Here is an 18,990-nt window from a genome sequence, read left to right on the forward strand (position 1 = left end):
AAATCTCATCTTCAATTATTAAACACCAATCTCTAGTCCTCTGTGCCCAGACATTTTGAAAGGGCGCTGTGCCAAAGTCCATTAGTGTTGGGATCAACGTTGGCAGGACACTGGTACCTTTACTCCCTTTCAGCTGAACCACTGAAATCCAATGTCTGACAGGAAAACAGGAAGCTGAAATATGGCAGTCCTGCTGCTGATCAAGTTGCAGTGTGAACCTAGTTTTCCCAATACCTCCTCTTAGAGTGTTTTGTTTGTTTAAAGGAAGAGTTCGCTTCCACACCCAAGGTTGCTGTACTTTAGAAATCCTAGAAAATGCTTGCCGTGGTGCCCAGCTTCTCAAGACTTCAGGTAATTCTAAAGATCTTCTGATGCAACAGATGCTGACAGAATCTAAAAATTCTGACGGTTTGGATTAATTTTCAGGGGAAGGGGTACAGGGGGCAGTCAACATTTTAAACGTCAGATTCAAAAAAGAAGAAAAAGCAAAATACAGAAGAAAATCACAGAAGTCCAGAACCAAACTGAAGGTTTTCTCCCTCCATTGACTAATGCATCCACTGGATTAATTCGACTATGCATTTCCCCAATATATCAGTCTGGCTAAAGATGAAAGATAGATGCCATAAACATCTGCCATGCAACCCTAGAGACAGCCCTTATCCCTCTGGTCCTCTGGGGGAGAAATGGAAGGCTGGCATTTAGTGGGAGCTACAAGTCAAGAGGTGCAAGGTACAATATGATAGCCACTAGCTACATGTGACTACTGAGCACCTGATATATACCAGTTAGTCCAAACTGAGCTGCGTTATCAGGATAAAATACCAGATTTCAAAGTACCAAAAAAAGGGGGGGGGATGTGGACTATCTCAATGTTTTATATTGAGTACATGCTAAAGTAATATATTAATATTTTAGATATATTGGATTTAACAAATATATAATTTACATCTATATAAATTATATAATTTAAATCACTTCATCTGTTTCTTTTCTTAATGTGGCTACTAGAAAATGTGAAAGGACACATGCGGCTCTCATTTGTAGCTTTCATATTTTTACTGGACAGTGTTGTCCAGAGCATCCCAATCTCGCCTGGATTCTTAAAAGGACAGAACCCAACATATGAAAACACACTCAGACCCACAAAACAAATAACATCCTTTTCTTCAAGGTTGACACACTGAGAGAAATAAGACTGATTACACAGCTCTCCTCTCACAGTTGATCTACTCATAGATCAAACTAAATGCTCTTTTGTAATAATCTGTTTTAGATAATACCAAGAAAACCCCTGCAGGGTATTGGTCAAAGCATGTGTATTGGGGTCAGACAAATCTGGGTGTGAATCCTATCTCTGCCATTTTCTAGCTGTGTAAACTTGGGAAAACTATCTAACATATTAAGAGCCCTATTTTCTGTAAAAGAAATATAATATTTCCCCACAGGGTTGCTGGGAGGGTTGACATAGCAAGAGGTAGAGAACTTGGGCACTATATCTATTAGCAGATAATGCTTGAGAATGGTAGCTCTCTTAGTAAAATTCAAGCAACATTATCTGATCACCTTCCAGAATAATGATGGGGTAGGGGAGATGGAGGGCAAAGGAGATAGAAGCACTCATCCTGAGCCCTTGGAGCCAGTCAATTGAAGCAGAAAAGTCAGGCTCAGTATTTATTCCACACAGTGCAACACTGCCCTCTAGTGACAAAAATGTGGAGAAGCAGTCAGAGCAGGAGGCAAGCAAGGAAGAAAAATGGAAATTTTCCTGGGTACTAAGACAGTAAGTTCTCCAGATCAGAGAGATTATATCAAAGAACAATTTTTACTCATGAGTCACCTTTAAAGCAGTGGCATGGAATTGGAAGAGCAATAAGATTATCCAGATTTACTATTAACCCAGGGATTGTCACTTTGTTAATTATACAGTTGCTCAAATAGGAAAACAGTAGTTCTCTTTGGACACGTTAAATGTAACACTTACGGGGGAGAAAACCTGCCTGTGTGTCAAGTTACTAGGATTTATTTTAGTATGAGAACACAGAAAGGTGGAACCTTGTGGACTGCCCACTTTCTATGATTTGATCATGTTTTGTTTAATGCAACTATCAAGGTCAAAACTTAAGGCTAAGCTGTTCTACAAGCTTCAACACCATCCTTTGTATGTTCACCTCTTTTCTCTCTACAGAGAATCTAAGCCAAGATAACAGTCCCCTGGGCTGTAGAGATGAAATAAGAGAAGACAGCCATGCTTAGCATAGTACCTAACATACAAGCATCGAGTAATAGCTATTATTATTGTTCATTGTGTTGTTTCTGTTATTCCAACTGCCAGAGGCCCATGGAAGAAAAACGATAAGATACAATAATTCCTTTCACCTTTTTTGGTTTGAAAACAAGGTCTACAGAATTTCATTTCCTGAGGCATCTATCAATCAAATTTATCGTTTTAAAACAAGAACATCTGAATGTAACTTTGACGTCCTTGAGATGCTGCTGCTGACCAGAGCCCAGTGATAGTCTAGAATTCAGATACTGATCTTTAATAAGGCACTAAGATGACAGTGTAATCAAAACCACCTACAAAGACAACATCTGTTATCATTGTAATCATAGACCTAAGATGGTCCTTCTGGGCGGTCTTTGTCCATCTTCATTCTCCTCAATTAATGTGGATGAAAACCCTAATACTTTAAGTGAGAAGGATATTGGAATAATTCTCCTCATTTAATTTTCATTTTTAATATAGCGATCTCGTGTCCAAACAGTTCTCAGCTGGTGATCGGCTGGGTTAGTATGTGCCCCCTGAAGCCGGTCCCAGATAACTAGGAAATGTATCCTCTAGTTACAGTTCTATAGTTCTTGTTTCAATAGCCTGAAGTCACTTCAATATCCTGAAAAGGCAAAGAAAACCAATGCAAAGATACGTCTTACTGACATCGATGGTACATGCTAGAGCAAAGTGGGAAGAGGGTAGTTTGGGGCCCCTCTTGGAAGGGCCCCAAGTGCCTAATGTGCAGAAGGAAGAATTAGCGCTACACACCTTGTCATGATATGGTCCTAAGACAATCCAGCCACAGAACATGTAGCCCAGATAGATCATACCAGCACAAGCACAGAAGCGAAGAACTTTGGGCAGTGAGGCTTGCATCGTTAAAATGAGCACCTGAAATAAAAATCAGCAGAATGAGAGAAATTAAAAAGTGGCTTACTAGGACCCATGGAGAAATGAGTCTCATGCCCTACCCAGTGCCACATCCTTACATTATATGCTTGGAAGTACCCCAGGTATCTGATGACGCCAACCCAGACAAAGAGCGTAGACGTTCCAAGCAAAATGCTGCACAGATCGTAATTTGTGAGATTCTAAGGAGTGAAAAAATAGACATGAGTAAAACATTCCACTCCACTCAGCTTATTGACCTCACTTTAAATTGCAAAGAAGGGACTTGCAAAAGAATGGACTGCCTGCCTTTCTCTAGGTGACACCAAGAACTGTAAACTGAAGAAGAAAATAGCCCAATTCCAAATGCATTTCTCATTTCCTCTTCATATTTGAGTTGGTTGAACTGAATTTCTGTTCAAACAATATCCTGGAAGAGAAATTGCCTTGACTACTGACCTAGGCATTAAAGAATATAAAGTAATGGTGCTTGGTAAATACCAAACAATACCACTCAGCTATTTTTGAAAGAAAGCTCCAACGTGATTTGCTCACCCAGTTCCCGCCCTTGAGGCCTTCCAGTTCTCACTGAGGAGACACACACACACACACGCAGCTCTAACTTAGTATGCTAAGTTCAACAAGAGCCACGACACCTGGCTTGTCACATAGGGCTTTCCACGGTGTGACTCCAGAATGGAGCTGGGCCCGGAGGACAGGGTGGGAGGGGCACTGCTGGTCGACGGACAAAGGCTGAACAAAGGCCCAAGGCCAAGGGCAGGCAAGGTGTCCTAGAGAGGAGTCCTGATGGGTTCGGGAGAGCTAGGGCAGGGAGGGAAGCAGAGCGAGAGGATGAGAGCCCCAGAGGCCATGGTGAAGGGAAGCCACTTCATCCCAAGGGGGGCCCTGTGAGGCAGAGAGCGTTTTGATACTTCGAGAAAAATGAGTCCGACAGATGGATCTGAGGCATATAAGGCGGAAGGCAGGAAAGCCAGTGAGGAGACTGTTGTAGCACCCAGGCCAGAGAGCAAGATAGCCTGAAGGGAGGCAGAGTAGTCGGTGTAGAGAGGAGGGAGGCATGGTAAGCGGCCAGGAGGCAAAGGTGGTGAGACCTGCTGGCTGACAGCACAGAGGGGAAAACAGCCGGATGAAGGAGGAGGCAAGATGTAGTCATGAGATTAAATCAACGAATAACAACAAGAGAGCATCAGGTGCTTGGAGGTCACTCAATACTCCTGCCCTCACTCTCCTCCGAGATTCTAAGGAAGTGACTGGAGGGTCACTACTGGTTCTTGATATAATTGGTTCTTGGGTCAGCTTCTTCTTCTGCAACTTAAAAAAAAAAAAAAATGAAGCCCACCCAAACAGCCAATCTTCTCAAACTTCAGTTCCTATTCTGGAGATGCTGTTGAGTCTCCTGGGGGATACTCATAGGAATATCATCTTCCACAGAACAATGGCTTTCTTATGTTCCCTTGATGAGGAATGAAGTCAGAGGAAGCTTCAGTTATATGGATGTGAGAAAAGAGAAAACATGAGACTCAAGATAGTCTCCATAAGGATTTTATATCTCAAAGTGCCTGGGGTCACCCAGAAGAATGGGAAGAACAGAAGATTAAAATGAGTTGTCCCTCACCTTTGCTTTAATTTCCATTTTTAATATGGATCCAATTATTGTCATTAGGTCGCTGATAATCACCAGGACATACCATCCATTGATGAACTCCCACTGGTCGGCGTTACACACATGTCGCTTGTATTTCTCAAGGAAGAAATTTAGAAATCTCTGTGGCAAACATTTTAAAAAGCATTTCTTACAAACCACACAGCCCTCTGGAAGGAGAAAACAAGTGCAAAACAGTGCTCTTGCCTGTAAAGTGAAATGGCATTACCTTTCCCAACTGGATAGATCCACTCCAAGGGTGGCGATTATGGCCCCCACTTTCTCCCATAATCTACTGCAGCTATAAGTTAAGCCATTCCAGTACCTGCTGAGTTAACTCCCACATCAAAGGCTTATGTTCTAACACCAAGAAACTCTTGTCATAATAGCTAACACGCAGTACACTCCCAATATTTTACCTATCATCAACTCATTCAATCCGATAACCCCATGAATCAGGCCTTTCTCCAGAAAAGGGAACTGAGAAACAGAGAGCCTAGGCCATGATTTGGGTCCCGGCAGCCTGGCTCCGAATGTGTGCTCCCAGTGGTGGCTCCTAATTCTGGCAGACCCAGGACCCTGACCTTGGATTCAGAATATCAGGAGGCCTGGGGGACAGGTAAGAGAAGTGGATATTTACAAAATAAGTCAACAAAGGTCAAGAATAAGAAAACTAGAATGTAGACCATTTTCTTGCCCCACAAATGATATCCACAACGGATGACTTCCTATTTCCCCTGACCCCAGTCTGCATTTACTCACATGCTACAAACCAGAATAAGATTTGTGGGAAGCTGAAGTATGTATTCACAAGAACTCTGAGGGTAAAAAGGTAAAATGAAACTCAAGAGAGAATTTTTAAACTATTTTTAAAAATAGAATAAAGTATTTGATGCTGCATTATAACCCATTTACCATGACTCCCTGTCAAAATGAACTCTGATTTGAAGACAAAAGATGTAACCCACACATGCTATTACTCTGTTCTTAAGATCACTCCTGAATTTAAAAGGGTCTCCTTTATTCTGGAAACACTCAAAAGCTAGAGAGTTCACCACTGTGCACTTCTGCCTAGTAGCTCAGTTTCAAGCAGGATAATTATCTGATCCCACCTGACACGCCAGGAGCCTTTACTCACCCTCTACACCTCAGGTTGATTAATGCCTTGTAGGGAGACAATCATTCAAAGGAATCTAATCTAGTTGAGAGCTCCAGAAAGGGCAGGATGACCCAACATCAAGGGTCCACTGTCTGGACAAACAGGGCAGAGGCCAAGAAGGGAGGGAGAATATTTGAACACACACTTACCTTGCGTAACCTGAGAGCTAGAACAATGGATCTTGTGCACAGAATAAGAGATGCCAAGCAAATCACAATGACAAACGCATCAAACACCAGGACATACTGAGTATTTTTCTGAACTGAGGAACAAAAACAGAATTCAAATGTTAAATTCATATTACTTGGGAATAATTTCCAAGCAAAATGGTAGTCTGAGAAGAAGTTCTATTGATAAATGCTTAAACATCAGAAACAAATCACACTGCATTCATTCAGAAGTCTTTAAATAGGGTAAAACATTCTCTGCTGTTATGAGTTGTACATTTAAAAACATATAAACTCTCTGCTAAATGTACTAAAAATATTTTCTATTGAATAGAACTCAACAAAAGGTGGTCCATATGGGCTCTATTCAAGAGGCAAAACTGACAAAGTCTTGAGTTCTTTTTCATAAAAACACAAACACCAAGTTCTCCATTAATAAAGGAACAATTTAAAACGCCACTCCAGGGGTGCCTGGGTGGCTCAGTCGTTAAGCGACTGCCTTCGGCTCGGGTCATGGTCCCGGGGATCCTGGGATCAAATCCCACATCGGGCTTCCCTTGCTGAGGGGGGAACCTGCTTCTCCCTCTCCCTCTGCCTGCTGCTCCCCCTGCTTGTGCTCGCTCTTTGTCAAATAAATAAATAAAATCTTAAAAAAAATAAAACACCACTCCTCAGAATCCCCACTTCTGCTTCTCAACCTTACTGTGTACTTGACCAGCAAATAGTGCCAATCCAATTAGCTGCTTCTGCACATGGAGCAAAGAGCCTCTTGGAATGGAAGCAAGAACAGTAGTAATCAAATTTTTGTGGTGGAATACACAGTAGCATGGGGGAATGTACTGAAGGAAGATGCACCTGGAACCCCAGCGCCTCTGAGACCTGATGGTAGCATTCCCAACGCCTGGCCCCCTGCCCATTCCTGCAGCTTCATCACCTGCCACTCCTCTCTCCCCACCTTCTCTGCCTTGAGGCCACACTGTTCCTCCTCCATCCCTGCTCCTACCAGGCTTGCTTGCTCTCTTGCCTCAAGGACTTTGCAAGTGCTGATCCCTCTGCCTGGAGCAGGGGGCCCTTCTTACCCTGCAAGTTAGATTCTTCTTTTTCAGCCTTGGGTTTCAGATGAAATATTTTCCTCCTCCAAAGAGAATTCCCTAAATTCCCATCTGTATCAGCCCCCTCTTATACTCTTTCATAGCACCCTCCACAAGTATACACACCCAAAGGCTCTGTTTATCCCTCTCTGTTTGATGGCCGGCCACCGCCCCTGTGATCGTGTCTTCTAAGATGGCACAGCAAGGGGCACAGAGACAGGGCAGAACAGGAAAGACACAGTCTCAGGAGCCTAAGGAGCTGGGTCTAAATCTCAGTTCTGCACTCAGGAGCTGTGGAGCCTTAGGGAAGTTGCCTCAGATTCCTCATCCAAAAAAAAAAAAAAAAAAGGTGGGGAAAAAAAACCCTTCATCATAGGGCTGTTGTGAGGATGAAACAAGTTCATATATGAAAGCCCCTGGAACAGCATCTCCAGTGCCTCCTACTGGGTATCACGTGAGGTCTATCTTCCCCACGAAAGGCCTGACCCTAGGAAGCAGGGACTGTATGTGTTTGCTCAACACGACAGTGTCTGTGCTTTCCTAATGCTTCAGTGTGCTTACAGAGGCATGCAGAGCCTTCAGCACACGAGAAGGCCCCTGAATAACCCAAAAGTTAGAACCCGTGAAGGTCCAGCCAAGAACGACTCTCGGTTTTCTGTCTTGGGTGAACTGAGCTCAGTCTGGACATTCATGACAAGAGAGGGCGACTCAGTGGCAGTTAAAGCCATGGGTGCGGACACGGCCACTGAGAGAGACCACAGAGGGAAACAAGGGCTAGGAAGGGTCCGTAGGAGGGATTATAAAGTGGAGCACTCCACAGCGATACCTCTGCCAAAAAGGCCTTTAACAAAAAGACCACGTGTCCATGGACTCAGTAACGTAAGGGCGTGAGCAACAGTGGCCGGTTGGTCTGAGGGCGAAACAGCTCATCCTGTGGGTTACGAGCATAGCCAGCTAGTAGATGTAATTCCCTGAGCCAATTATTTAGTCTTGCGAAGCTTTAGATGCCTCCACTACAAAATAGGGGCAGCAACTGTGCCTATTCATGGGCTGTCGGGAAATCTGGTGAAATAATCCATGTCAAATGCTTGTTAGAACAGCGCCTAGCACCTAGCATTTACACTTACTTATAGCCATTTTGCAATTATGAAGTTTAAGTTATCTTGAGATATCATCTGATGGGTAGGTAAGAAAACAACTTAACCAGAACCCAAGACTGACATTCTTTCTTTCTTTCTTCCTTCCTTCCTTTCTATCTATCTATCTATCTATCTACCTATCGGAGCCATGGAATGGGACAGAGGGAATAGGTACAGTTCTTGGGAAGATGGAACTGAAAACCTTATGAAATGCAAGGACAGCATCTAGTGCTTTCCTTTCTGACATACAAACAGAACAAAACCTCTATGATTACTTGTATTGGGTCTTATTTACAAATGGGGAAATAGAGGCCCATATCTAAAAGGATAAACCATCCCTCCTAACAGAGAAACCAGTATAATATTCTGGTGGTGTTGTTGGTGTCGTCATATTAGCTTCAGACACCTTTTTATTATTTTTTTTCTTTTAATTCTAGTTAACATACCGTGTAATATTAGTTTCAGGTGTATGATACAGTGATTCAACACTTCTATACAACACCCAGTGCTCATCACGACAAGTGCACTCCATAATCCCCATCACCTATAGTTAAGAGTCTGTTTCTTGGAGTGCCTGGGTGGCACAGTCGGTTAAATGTCTGACTCTTGGTTTGTCCGAATTTTGATTTCAACTCAGGTCATGATCTCAGGGTCTTGAGATCGAGCCCTGTGTTGGGCTCCAAGCTCAGTGTGGAGTCTGCTTAGGACTCTCTCTCCTTCCTCTGCCCCCTCCCCCCCACACTCTCTCTCAAATAAGTAAATCTTAAAAAAAAAAAAAAAGAGCCCATTTCCTGGTTTGTCTCTCTCTCTCTCTCATATTCTGTTTTAATTTGATCTATTGAGAAGACTAGCTGGTATGCTACAAAAAGTAGTTTATGAATGTTGCAATTGCTTTCTTACTCCACTGAATCTATATTACCTCCAGGGGAACAGTTCTTAAACTTTGGTTATAAAATACTAATCCAGAGAGATCCCTGTCAACATGGTTAGGGAAGTCCTACATATCATCCCTCTTCCCAGAGGTCCTGAGGAGTCTCATACGCACTGATACTGCCCATCTGAGGGACTCTAACCCAGGGCTTCCCCTGCTTGCTAAACCCCCTTTCCCTGTGACACTTGGGAAATCACCCATCAGTGGGGGATCTTGCCCACCAGTCCCTACCGCCTTCAGCCCCTCATGTCCAACTTGTTATGTTTATAAAATCCAGTTAAAGTGAAGATTAGTGGCAAACTTGGGGAATACGTATGAGAAGTCATAAAAGGCAACATGAGGTTTGTATGTGAAAATGGACAATCCCTCATCTTTCTTCCTGAGATAACATAGGTAATGACAAGAGGAAGAGAAAAACCTCAGGGTAAGAGTATGGACTTGAAGGAGCCTCAGAACTTTCTGGAAATAGCACAAAGATCCCACCAGAGGTCACCCTTGCCTTTTTTCCGCTTCCCTCAAAGCCAGAGCAATCAATCAACCAGACAGCTTCCATAGACAGAAAAAAAAAAAAAAAAGATCCACTTCCCAAGCTGGTGTCCAAACTTCAGCTTTTTAAGGTTTTCACGTCACATCATTTAAAATTCATATTCTCCTAGTAACAGAATCTGGTTTCTTAGGACACAGGTCTGGGAGAAACATAATGTTAGTGTTTCTACTCAGCGGTCTGTGAGGTTTGTGTTTCTCCTCACTGGCCACAGAAGGGAGCCAGAGTTCTCTCCTGAGAACAGGCAAGGAAAACATCCTAGCAGCCCTGTGGGGAGAAAGGAAACCAGGTTTTGGCAACACGTTTGACCCACTAACTCATTCGGTCAGAATGACTGTTCCAAACCACATTTCATCTGTGACAAAGGTTAACTTTTCTCACATTAAATGGCTGAACCTATACTCGGGCTTGGCAAATACACATGTGATCTGTGTGTTTCTGTGGGAGGGTGGTGTGTCTGCTGGGAAATAGGAACCACTTTCAAACAGAAAGAAACTAAAACTATGTATGCTGATCAGAGCCTTGAGTAGGTTAATGGAAATACTGACACCAAACCTTCAGAATCATTAGGATATATTATAGAACTGAACAGCCACAGGCCACACACAAATCTAGATTAAAACAAATCTAAAATAGTTAAAAACCACAGGTATTTTACATTTTATTTGGTTCTGATAATCTGGTCAAAGGCAAATTCACTTCAACAAAACCTGTAAATTAAAAAACACTGCCAAGGGACACCTGGATAGCTCAGTCATTAAGCGTCTGCCTTCGGCTCTGGGGTCATGATCCTGGGGTCCCGGGATCAAGTCCCACATTGGGCTGTCTGCTCAGTGGAGAGTCTACTTCTCCGTCTGCCTGCTGCTCCCCCTGCTTGTGCTCACTCTCTCTCTCTCTGATTTAAAAAAAAAATTTTTTTTTTTTTTTTTAATTTAAAAAATACTGACAATCCGGGACGCCTGTGTGGTTCAGTCAGGTCAGTGTCCGGCTATTGATTTCCACCCAGGTCATGATCTCAGGGTCATGGGATCGAGCCCAGCTTGGTGGTCAGCAGGAAGTCTGCCTGAGATTGTCTCTCTTCCTTGCCCTCTACCCCTTCCCCCACTCACTCATGCTTTCTCCCTCTCTTTCAAATAAATAAATAAATCTTAAAAAAAAATACTGACTTCTGAAATTAATACATGTTAATTAATTGATTTAAATTTTAAAAAATACTGACAATCCATTATTAACACCATCACGACCCCCTCATTGAGAAGTTCTGCATAACCCATTTTAAACTTTGGATGAAGAGGTGTTTTCTGAGTAACAACTGAGTAAACGACCCAATGTTTGTACAGGCTGCTCTCTGAGCTCAGAGGCCTTGATCTCTGTCCATTGTCAAAGGCTCGGCTCAAAGCATACATTCTCCAAAAACTACTGCTAGATTTTATTTCTCACTCTACCCCAACGTTACATTTGCTTTCTTTATCCGCATCCCTTTTTACCTCCACCACTTAGATTTCACAAGCACATCAATCTCTCTCACTGCGGCATTTTCTTTCTTTTTCCGTAGTGCCTAGCAATTACTGTGTGCCAACTCTTGTTTTCGGTGCTTTCCTTGACACACTAATTCATTTACTACTCGACATCCTGAAAGGTAGGTACTGTTATCACCCTCATTTTATAGAGAAAGGTACTGAGAAGTAGAGAGGTTAAGTAATTTGTCCAAGATCACAGGCATAGTGAACAGAACAAAGACCCAAACCCAGGCAGTCTGGCTCCAGAAACTGTGCTCCTAAGGACTGGGAATACTGCCTCTTCTAAGAGGTATGTAATCAACACCTGCCGAAATTGAACAAAAAGGCAAAGCTTTAGGATATGCTGTACAGAGTTGAATGCTCAAGAGTTTTTTGGAGCTCTTTCTTCCCATCACCATTTAAACACCCCAAATCCCAAAATAATGTGTTAAAAACCATCCAAAATCCATAATGGGCAAGCAGGTAACATACTTACTAGATCCAGATATGTTTAAGTCTTTACATTCTTCAATTTTAGCATCACTGTCAAAATAGATCTTGATCTTGCCACTGTGAGCTTTATTGTCAAAGGTAATCTGGAGACACAAATGTATGGAAAGGTTACCGCCCAGCAGAAAGTATGGCACACAAGATGAACTCTGCTTCAAATATCACTGGCATCCAAATAGCATGCTGATTCAAAAATAATTATACTGATAAAAATGTCCTCGTCACATGATTCCTTCACAAGTTTCTATTACTAATGAAAAAATATGATCCAAAAGGTGAATATGTGAAGTTCTAATGAATCACATTTGGGTTCAGAGAAATCTTAGAGCATAACAACTAACTGGTCCCAGGAACAAAAACAAGATTCACCAATCTTTGACAAGAGAATACAATAATCTCATTTATTATACTGAATAGAATGTAAAAGCATTTGCTTCAACTTAGTCCTTTAGGTACGAAATTCTAGGTCTTTACTAGGCTAGAAATTATCTTCCTGTTTGCTTCAAATGCTACATATAACGCTTTCAGAAGTGACAAAGACTACTCCCAGGCTTCAGGCTGAATTTAAGATTTCCAAACAGCCTCGACGTTCCACATTATGTTTCAGTCATGCTGTTTCCAAGTGAAATACGCTGAGTATCTTACGGCCTGAGAGAAGTATTTGGGGGGCTTTCTTAGGGGAGAATGAGGCCCTGAGTGAGCCAGGGTCAGCGGAGTTGTCCTCATAGTTCATAGGCACTGAAACAAGGCCAACAGGTTTAATTCTCAAGCCTCTGGTTTGGTCAGAGGGATATTCTTGGATTACACGGAGTGTGGCTCATGTGAGGAGATGCTCGGGCACTCACGGATTTAATTACAGATCACCTACACATGCAGCTGGCAAGCTCTTTGCCTGTGAATTTGGGGGGATTTCGTAATGTGTTTTGTAACATGTAGGTCACCCCAGGGAGGTTAATCATGCTCTTCTGTGCCAGAGACATTCTTCCTCACCACATGTCAAGATTTAGAATTACTTCTGTTTCTTTGCGTACTTGTTTTCCGCTTGAGCTCGTCTGCTGGGCTATAAGCTTCCTGAGGGCTGCCGCACCCCGACGGTATGGCCCTGTCATTACGTACTGATTGACTGTTGTTGAAGAGGCACTCCTCTGAGTTGTTTCAAAGGGCGCTCACACACAACTGTCAGCTCAGCGTTCGGTTTTGCCCCTCCATAAACACGGGGGAGGAAGAGAGGGAAGGCACAGAAGCCCATGGAACAAGAAGGCGGGTTACTCTCCCCACAGAAGTGAACATTCTCCTCTACTGCACGTGCCTCCTCCCAAAATAAAAGAAGCAACACCTAATCCTTTGCAGACTGGCCCTCAGATGTGGGGGGGGGGGGCAGTTTCTGCCTGGAGGTTTGAAAACATTTGCTACAACAGTTGCAAAGACCTTCCTTTGAAAGTAGGAAAAACATCATAGACACTTAAGACACTTGTCATCAACTTTTTCTCTAATGTATTAGGGGAGTAAGAGGTCAAAGCCAATTTTGAAAATTCCACTTTCCAGCCCAGGAATCCGGTTTTAAAAAGTTGGAAAGGGCTTGCTTCATTTTCATTGGTCTCTGGACCAACAAGGCTAGAAAGTGTCATTTCCCAAAGTAACGGTCTCTGGACCAACAAGGCTAGAAAGTGTCATTAAGCTGTTTTAAACACAACTGCATCTGACACATCTATATAGGCTGATGAGTTTTACACTTGGCATCTGCAACAGGAGTAGAGAAAAATAATAAAATCCAGCTTTAGTGTGACAAGACACTTGCCGTGTTCTGAAAGACGTAACAGTCCGGTAACTCTCGGGAATGAATCGTCTGTAGGTCAATGCCTTTGATGTGAAAGGAAATTTCAACTTGTAAGAGCCTGAATAAAAAATATTACAAGGTATAAACTGTCATAGTCTTACTATCCTCCTCTGCTTTCCCCATCCCTGTCTCCTGGGAAATGAGACTTAGAAACTTATTTACCGATAAAATTCCAGTTTGAAGAATGACGAGTTCTTCCAGTCCTGAGGGGACTTGGAGAGGTCTAAGTGAACACAATCTAGGGCAATGAAACAACAAGAAGGATTGTTTCAGACAACAATCAAATGCTGGGACAAGGTGTGCTGAGAAGCAGGACACTTAAAAGTTCCAACATATCTTCCCACAAAATCCGTATTCATTGTAACGAGACCCGTAACTTGACAGGGAAGAACCTGGAGATACCACCCTAACCACATAATCACAGCTAACATCACCAGTAATGGAACAAAGAGACATCATGCACCTCCTGAAATAATGTACCATTTGTGTGGTGTTCCTGCCCCCAATGCATAACCTCAATCAAGTCATAAAGAAACAGAAAAACCCAAGTGAGGAACATTCTACTCTTAAAATGTCAAGGTCATTGGAAAAAAAAAAAAAAGGCTAAGGAATTTTATTTTGCTCCAGATTAAAGGAGATTAAAGTGACCTGACAACTAAATGCATTATGTGATCTTGGACCGGGGAGGTGGCAGGGGATGGGGGAGGGGGCCCATGGAGGGGGTAGTATGGTCAGGCAGTTTTCTTTTTCTATAAAGAACAGGACAATGGGTGAAATGTGAATAGGGTTTGTAGATTACAGTACTGTATCCATGTTCCTTCGTGCTTTTGAGCACTGTATGGTGGTTATGTAGGAGAATGTTCTTGTTTGGGGGAAATGCACATTGAAGTATTTAGACATAAAGAGACATCATGTCTGCACCTTATTCTCATACACTTCAGGAGAAATATTTATACATTGGAAGAATGATAAAACAAATGTGGTAAAACATTAGCCTTTGGGGAAAATCTAGATGAAGAGTACACAAGGAAACCTTTGTGCTATTTTGCAACTTTTCTGTTAAGTCTGATGCTTTTTCAAAACAAAAAAAAATAAAGAGAAAAGAAACTTAGGTTTTATTCAAGTAAAAACAAATTATGAGCCGTAAACTATAAAAGAATAATTCCAAGAGCTCACATAAAAATAGTCTCATCATTGTGTAGCTCAACATCTTGGCAGTAAACCAAGGAGGTCTAGAAATGGTGAATGCCTTTCAAGGTCACAGAACCCTGACATGGAACAAGGGGGAAGCCAGCCTGGCTGACTGTCGCCCCAGGCTGTTGTTGCACCTTCATGAAATGGAAATGTCAGTGCCTAATACCCAGGAGGTGCTCGAGAATCTTACTAGACTTGATGGCCGATTCTTTAAGCTTCTTCTCCCACTGGGCCAGGTGTAGCAATGACCTCCCATCACTAAACAGTCCATGACCTTGGCTTAACCACCTAGCCTGACTGAACTCCAGTTTCCTCAGCTGTAAAGTAAAAGCCAAACTGATGATATTTAAGGTCCTTCCACCTGTCACATCCTCATCTGAAGACAAAGTAAAAGAAAACAAAACATTTAAATTGATTTGAGTAAGTGCTAGATTCTGAAAAGAGAAAGAACATGTTCAAAATCTATGTGCCATGTACTGTCTCAGGTCTCTTTCTTCTATATTTCACTCATTCTAAGATATTTCTTTTTTTTCACTTTTAAATACCTCTAAAACAGATGAGTTTTAGGGGCACCTGGGTGGCTCAGTTGGTTAAGTGACTGCCTTCGGCTCAGGTCACGATCCTGGAGTCCTGGAATCGAGTCCCACATCAGGCTCCCTGCTCAGCAGGGAGTCTGCTTCTCCCTCTGACCCTCCCCCCTCTCATGTGCTCTCTCTCTCTCATTCTCTCTCTTTCAAATAAATAAATAAATAAAATCTTAAAAAAACCCAAAACTATTAAAAAGAAAAAAAAAGATGAGTTTTAAACAATATTGATGGTATCTTAGATTCAGAGAAATATAATAGCATTTGTTAATTTTATACTTTACACAAAATTCGCCTTATAAAACCTATTTGGTTACTCAAGTTTTGTAATTTTAAGTATGGAGTTACACTTTCTCTAAATACACATTCAGGACTCTCTGAAGTCTGGCCAACCTTAGGTTACAGACATTGCTAATGAGGCCACCAAGCACCCGGTGGCAATAAAACCTAAGAACTGAGTTTTGGGGTTTTTTTAAGGATTGCAAAAGCCTTAAGTAAAACATCAAACCTCAGATAGAACAAACTGGTATTAGAGGAGCAGCCTCGTCCCTCAAAGAATCTCATCTACAGGGCAGAATATTCCAGCGAATGAAATAACAAAGCTCTTAGAGATAAAGGGAAGGTAGAGTTTACATGTTCTTAAAACAACAGGGAAAATGATGAAATGCTCGTAACATCTCATGCTGAGAATATGTGGAAAGGAGAACATGAATTCAAAATCTGTTCTAGAAAATGAAGCACTACTGTTTTAGAATGATAGCCATCTAAATGTTGTACAACATTTATTAAAAACAGGATTTATAACAGACCCCCCAGTGAGACTAAACTGTAAAGCTATAGGTCTAGAGGCATGATATGCCCACAGCCTGATTTAAGGGAAACCCTTAGCTTGAACTACACAATCAGCTGTGCAACTAAACAGAGACCCACAGAGGAAGTGGGCATGGAGGGTGACCTCTGCATTTAGCACACCAAAGGATGACTCTCTTAATAATAAAGATGATGCAAAATTCATGAATAGGTAATCTAGAACAGCTTCTGCTAATTCACCTACATAAACTATAATGCCTCACCAATTCCTATTCCTACCATGTGCAGGCTTCCTGCACTATATCTGAGAAAAGAAAGTCTAAGATCCAGTATCAAGCATTCTAAGAATATTCTTTACATCTTTTGAATAGATATGTCAAAGGGTTCTCTTGGACGAGTTACATTTCATAAGTCAAAAATACAATTAACTTGCTAAAGCAGTCTTTCTTAAAATAAAGTCAAATTAATCACCAACTTCTCTAAAACTATTCCATATTCTTTTTTTTTTTTTTAAAGATTTTATTTATTTATTTGAGAGAGAGAATGAGATAGAGAGAGAGAGCATGAGAGGGGGGAGGGCCAGAGGGAGAAGCAGACTCCCCGCCGAGCAGGGAGCCCTATGCGGGACTCGATCCCGGGACTCCAGGATCATGACCTGAGCCAAAGGCAGTCGCTTAACCGACTGAGCCACCCAGGCGCCCCTTCCATATTCTGATAGAAGGAAAATGAACAAGGACACCACTGCCCAGGTGTCAGGTAATAAATCCTGCTCTCTGGCACTGTCTGTCCTACCTAGCCACTGACACTGACTTGGGCCACATTTCTTTAATCGATTTTCCAAGAAAAATCAATTGAGGAAAGCAACATAAGAATCACTGGAAAATAGTTGTAAGATGCATCTAATTAAGTCACACGTTTTTAAGAGGACAAGGGGCACTTCAAGGCTGCTGGCCACAGAACCAAGCTGCTGAGAACCTAGATGATTTCTGAAAGCACCCTGAGGCCCCTTGTGGTGCTGGCTTATGGGCTGCATCTTTCAGAGTCAGGAGCATGGGACACATTTACTCATGTAGAGATTCTCAACAGGCAGCCTGTGGAAACAGACTCAGAATCTCTATTTTATAGACGTGTCTTTGATTATTTTACCAAAGCGTCTTAAGATGGGATTATAGGAAGTATGGTCAAATGAACTCTGTGATGCTCTCTTCTTAATAAAACCATTCCACATTTAAACTGCTCCTAGGACCCCCACTCCTAAACTGTTAGCTTCTTGAGGAGTCATGACTGATTAATCTTGGTAGTACATAACCCCAGTACATAAAACAGGAAGTGCCTTGGGCATGATAGGTTCTACACCAGAAATTTGTTGAATGAATGACAAAACCCCTGGAGCCTTAAGTCAACCACTTTGCACTTACATATAATGTGTTTTTAAATTCTTAACAGTGGCACAAAATAATTCTACTTGATTAGATGTTAACTTTTTGCTAAGCAATCTCCTCAAAGAGAAAATGAGTCACTAACCACAATTCATCTTTGAAGAGCATTAATGTAGTTAACATATAATTGCAAGAGTACCCAGCATTTTAACATACATTATTTCATTTATAAATACTTTTTTTTTCTTCAAAAGCCTAATTGCCTCCTCGTGGAGGGAAAAACCTCAACAAACAGGAAACACCTGTCCATTTACCTCAACCCCCAACAATCTTGAGTTGTACCAAGAAGTTCCACAAATGCTCCCCAGTCCTATCTCAGTAGACCCGCAGTTCCCTGAGGCAAAGCCCTTTGCAGGTGTGTGTTCAAGCCTCCAACTAAGTTAGCTGTCACAAAAGCAACATCGTTCCATTTGGGTTGTCAGCACATGAGGGGATGTTTGTTCTTACCACAGAAGATGATAAAAGCATATAATGAAATTATCAGTGCATTACCTATTTCAATATCGCTGTCAATATTCAGTGTCTCATTACAAGGAAACATGGTCCCTTTCTTGTAATGCTGCTTACAGACTTTTAAGCCAATTGTATTGTCTTCATTTTCTCCGTAACCAAGGGTCCCCAGGGATATGTTCTTTAGATGATGATACTGTTAAAAATAGTTAAAAAAAAATATATTAGCTTTTAAGAGTTTCATCAGAAGTTACAGCATATGGAATACACTTTTAGCTATTTTAAATTGTTTATATGAGATCCCTCACTAGAACCCCCCTGTGTAAAATACCACAAGGTAATTTTCTCATGGTTGGGCAGGAAATACACAGCCTCACAGAACTCAGAGCTAAAGTAAACCTGCTGACAGATGCTCCCACCTCGCTGACTGCCAAAGCCGAGGTGCTCTGACCTCACAGCAGACTTCTGTCCCCTGGCTCCAAGCCCCACCTTCCCAAGCCACACGGGCCTCCAGGAGGTTCCTGGAGCTTGCCAGGCACATTCCTGCCTGGGCCTTTGCTGTTCCCCCTGCCTGGAACCCCGTGTTATCTATCTGCTAGGTTCACTCCTTCAGATCTTGAGTCAAAAATTACCTCTTCAGTGAGGCCTTCCCTTACCATTCGGTGCAAGTTGCAAACATCCATCCCCAGCACACAGGCTCCACCAGGCACTGGTAATCTCCTCCCCTGCTTTATTTCACAGCATCTATCACTTTCTGACACACCACTGAAGACCCAAGCCATCCATACCCCACAGCTCACATTAACACAA

General features: G+C 42.2%; 1 protein-coding gene across 2 annotated transcripts in view; it reads right to left on the bottom strand.

The window, feature by feature from the left end:
* Positions 1-2,323: 2,323 nt before the first annotated feature.
* The window catches only part of MCOLN2 (mucolipin TRP cation channel 2), a 40,340-nt gene continuing 23,673 nt past the window's right edge, over positions 2,324-18,990 (bottom strand). Inside the window, exons 4-11 of one of the 2 annotated variants that reach the window (XM_081818687.1) lie at positions 18,223-18,376; positions 13,866-13,941; positions 13,665-13,761; positions 11,853-11,952; positions 6,135-6,247; positions 4,800-4,949; positions 3,265-3,366; positions 2,324-3,166 (exon numbers count right to left, since the gene is read on the bottom strand). In XM_081818687.1, the coding sequence (XP_081674813.1) occupies positions 2,882-3,166; positions 3,265-3,366; positions 4,800-4,949; positions 6,135-6,247; positions 11,853-11,952; positions 13,665-13,761; positions 13,866-13,941; positions 18,223-18,376 (1,077 nt within the window). In that variant the 3' untranslated portion in view covers positions 2,324-2,881. Of the gene's footprint in view, positions 3,167-3,264; positions 3,367-4,799; positions 4,997-6,134; positions 6,248-11,852; positions 11,953-13,664; positions 13,762-13,865; positions 13,942-18,222; positions 18,377-18,990 lie in introns of those variants that run through there. The other variant, XM_081818688.1, reaches the window with a different exon arrangement.

The sequence above is a fragment of the Leptonychotes weddellii genome, chromosome 4, assembly GCF_054177405.1.
Source record: "Leptonychotes weddellii isolate Sample4059 chromosome 4, ASM5417740v2, whole genome shotgun sequence".
Lineage (NCBI taxonomy): Eukaryota > Metazoa > Chordata > Mammalia > Carnivora > Phocidae > Leptonychotes > Leptonychotes weddellii.